Source organism: Bombina bombina, chromosome 6 (genome assembly GCF_027579735.1).
Source record: "Bombina bombina isolate aBomBom1 chromosome 6, aBomBom1.pri, whole genome shotgun sequence".
NCBI lineage: Eukaryota > Metazoa > Chordata > Amphibia > Anura > Bombinatoridae > Bombina > Bombina bombina.
In genome coordinates this window covers 6,098,415-6,102,574 of record NC_069504.1, presented here as the reverse complement: position 1 = coordinate 6,102,574, position 4,160 = coordinate 6,098,415, and the positions used below count along the sequence as shown (strand labels likewise).

Genomic DNA, 4,160 nt, shown 5'->3' with positions numbered 1-4,160 from the left:
AAAACATAACAGACCAATGAATATAATATTGTAAAATAAGATTTATTGCTATAAAAAAAATCACATTTAGGCTGGACAGATCAGCATGCTAAAGTACTGTGGCTGAGCTCTGTAGCAACCCGAGGGTTGCAGGTTCCATCCCCAGCAAGGTCCACTCAGCCTTTCATCCTTTGATAAAATGAGCAGCGCCTTGAGACCCTTACGGGTGATTAGCAGCGCTTTACAAGTACCCAATACATACATTTCAGTAAACTAATACAAATATAGGTTGTGGCACCACTAAAGCTGCCCTCACATAGGCCTATATTTATGAAAGTCTGGCGGACCTCATCCGCCAGTGCGGATCAGGTCCCCCAGACCTCGCTGAATACGGAGAGCAATACGCTCTCCGTATTCAGCATTGCAACAGCCGCTCACAAGAGCGGCTGGTGCAACGCCGCCACCTGCAGACTCGCGGCCAATCGGCCGCCAGCAGGGGGGGGGGGGGTGTCAATCAACCCGATTGTACTCGATCGGGTTGAATTTCGGCGATGTCTGTCCGCCTGCTCAGAGGAGGCGGACAGGTTATGGAGCAGCGGTCTTTGTGACCGCTGCTTCATAACTGCTGTTTTTGGCGAGCTTGCAGGGTCGCCAGAAACATGGAGCATCAAGCTCCATTCGGAGCTTGATAGATAGGCTCCAGTGTGTCAGTTATATGACTCCCACAGGTCACTCACATGTATCACATAGGTTTCCAATCATGTTCTCTATCATTGAGGTACAATCTTCTCTGCCCATTTCATGTAAGGTCCTCAGAAGTTGTTTCACACACACAGGGTGCCGCTGTATCACTAGGCAGGTGGGGGACAGACCCTTCAGCTTGGCATTCTCCTTCACCTGCTCCAATGTGTACCAGGTGTTGTCACCTCCCAGCTTCTCTGCCAGCTTCTGCCAGTCTTGGCAAGTGGGGTGCTGAATGTCTAATGATGCACAGATTTGTTCTAGAGTGTCCTCCTGAAGCCAGCGAGTGCTACAGTCATATCTTAGACTTTGTAGCATCCTTGTGTCATGCTGGGGAAACAGCACCTCCCACGGCTCGTCTTCTCCGTTCCTCCCGCAGAGTTTTGTAGTTTCCCTCTCAGCCTTGAGAATCTGTTCCCAGCTAAACCCACTTAGTTCTTCAGTCTTACCAATGACAGTTACTGCATTCCAGTTGAAAAGCTCTCTGGGGCTAAGATGTAGCTTCTCCCATCCCTTCTCCTGACTCTCTGAGAGCAGCTTTTCCACCTCCTTCCCCACCCTGTCTAGGAGCTGGTAGCAATCTCGCTCCGCACTCTGCTCACTCCATCCCCCAATCAGATAGAGGGAACGCTTGTCTGCTGACGTCTCCGCTCTAAGCACTGCCCTTGACACACACCACACTACCTCCCTCCAAAGGCTACACCTTTCTGGTTTAAATATGTGCAGCAGGCGGATCTGGAGCCTACCCACAAAGGAATGACTGAAGATCCCTCTACTAGCTTCCTGCCAGTGATATGCCACCCCCCTAGCTTTCTCCCCCACTTTTTGGTCTGCAGGCCCCCCGCTTCTAAGCCAGGCAGGCACTAAGTATTCCCCATCCTTAGTACAATATAACAGCTCCAGCTGACCCAGCATGTCTAGAACATCTTCTGTGTCACCTTCTTCTTCAGTTAGCTCCAGAGCAGACTGCATCTCCAAAAAGCTCCAGCGTTCCTTGTTCCTCCCTGATGCTGGGCTTAAACAAAAGTTGCCAAATCTGCCAAAGATTTCCTGCAGAAGCCAGTTCATGTCCAGAACAACCAGCCCTGATGGTGTTTGAGCTCCACAAGAGCAGGGGCCAGAGGATGTGTTAGGGCAGGTGTACGTGCTGATGGTGGGCTCAGTATGGACGGCAGGTCTACTGTCTGATAAAGAACCACATGGCAGATAGAGTAACTAAGGGTAAAGATGTGAAACGTGAGGCTGTTATTAATATCTCACCCATGTACTTTAGATACCACCAATGCCACATGTTTTATGTCTCAGCTGCCACTTACCCTCTAATAAAGCAATGCTACATGCCACACAAGACAAGCTATACCTCTTACACCCGCCAAGGGCCACAAGTTACATGCCACACAAGACAAGCTATACCTCTTACACCCGCCAAGGGCCACAAGTTACATGCCACACAAGACAAGCTGTACCCCTTACACCTGCCAAGGTCCACAAGTTACATGCCACACAAGACAAACTGTACCCCTTACACCTGCCAAGGGCCATACGTTACATGCCACACAAGACAAGCTGTACCCCTTACACCTGCCAAGGGCCACAAGTTACATGCCACACAAGACAAACTGTACCACTTACACCTGCCAAGGGCCATACGTTACATGCCACACAAGACAAGCTGTACCCCTTACACCTGCCAAGGGCCACAAGTTACATGCCACACAAGATAAGCTGTACCCCTTACACCTGCCAAGGGCCATAAGTTACATGCCACACAAGATAAGCTGTACCTCTTACACCAGCCAAGGGCCACAAGTTACATGCCACACAAGACAAACTGTACCACTTACACCTGCCAAGGGCCATACGTTACATGCCACACAAGACAAGCTGTACCCCTTACACCTGCCAAGGGCCACAAGTTACATGCCACACAAGATAAGCTGTACCCCTTACACCTGCCAAGGGCCATAAGTTACATGCCACACAAGATAAGCTGTACCTCTTACACCCACCAAGGGCCACAAGTTACATGCCACACAAGACAAACTTTACCTCTTACACCTGCCAAGGGCCACAAGTTACATGCCACACAAGACAAGCTGTACCTCTTACACCAGCCAAGGGCCACCAGTTACATGCCACACACGACAAGCTGTACCTCTTACACCTGCCAAGGGCCATAAGTTACATGCCACACAAGACAAGCTGTACCTCTTACACCTGCCAAGGGCCACAAGTTACATGCCACACAACATAAGCTGTACCTCTTACACCTGCCAAGGGCCATAAGTTACATGCCACACAAGACAAGCTGTACCTCTTACACCTGCCAAGGGCCATAAGTTACATGCCACACAAGACAAGCTGTACCTCTTACACCTGCCAAGGGCCATAAGTTACATGCCACACAAGACAAGCTATACCTCTTACACCTGCCAAGGGCCATAAGTTACATGCCACACAAGATAAGCTGTACCTCTTACACCCGCCAAGGGCCATAAGTTATATGCCACAAAAGACAATTTGTACCCCTTATACCCACCAAGGGCCACAAGTTACATAATATCTCACCCATGTACTTTAGATACCACCAATGCCACATGTTTTATGTCTCAGCTGCCACTTACCCTCTAATAAAGCAATGCTACATGCCACACAAGACAAGCTATACCTCTTACACCCGCCAAGGGCCACAAGTTACATGCCACACAAGACAAGCTATACCTCTTACACCCGCCAAGGGCCACAAGTTACATGCCACACAAGACAAGCTGTACCCCTTACACCTGCCAAGGTCCACAAGTTACATGCCACACAAGACAAACTGTACCCCTTACACCTGCCAAGGGCCATACGTTACATGCCACACAAGACAAGCTGTACCCCTTACACCTGCCAAGGGCCACAAGTTACATGCCACACAAGATAAGCTGTACCCCTTACACCTGCCAAGGGCCATAAGTTACATGCCACACAAGATAAGCTGTACCTCTTACACCAGCCAAGGGCCACAAGTTACATGCCACACAAGACAAACTGTACCACTTACACCTGCCAAGGGCCATACGTTACATGCCACACAAGACAAGCTGTACCCCTTACACCTGCCAAGGGCCACAAGTTACATGCCACACAAGATAAGCTGTACCCCTTACACCTGCCAAGGGCCATAAGTTACATGCCACACAAGATAAGCTGTACCTCTTACACCCACCAAGGGCCACAAGTTACATGCCACACAAGACAAACTTTACCTCTTACACCTGCCAAGGGCCACAAGTTACATGCCACACAAGACAAGCTGTACCTCTTACACCAGCCAAGGGCCACCAGTTACATGCCACACACGACAAGCTGTACCTCTTACACCTGCCAAGGGCCATAAGTTACATGCCACACAAGACAAGCTGTACCTCTTACACCTGCCAAGGGCCACAAGTTAC

At 49.8% G+C, this 4,160-nt stretch overlaps 1 protein-coding gene across 1 annotated transcript in view; it reads right to left on the bottom strand.

The window, feature by feature from the left end:
- Positions 1 to 23: 23 nt before the first annotated feature.
- The window catches only part of LOC128662520 (uncharacterized), an 80,938-nt gene continuing 76,801 nt past the window's right edge, over positions 24 to 4,160 (bottom strand). The window contains exon 4 of the mRNA XM_053716300.1: positions 24 to 1,935. Within this exon, the coding sequence (XP_053572275.1) occupies positions 709 to 1,935 (1,227 nt within the window). The 3' untranslated portion in view covers positions 24 to 708. The remainder of the gene's footprint in view (positions 1,936 to 4,160) is intronic.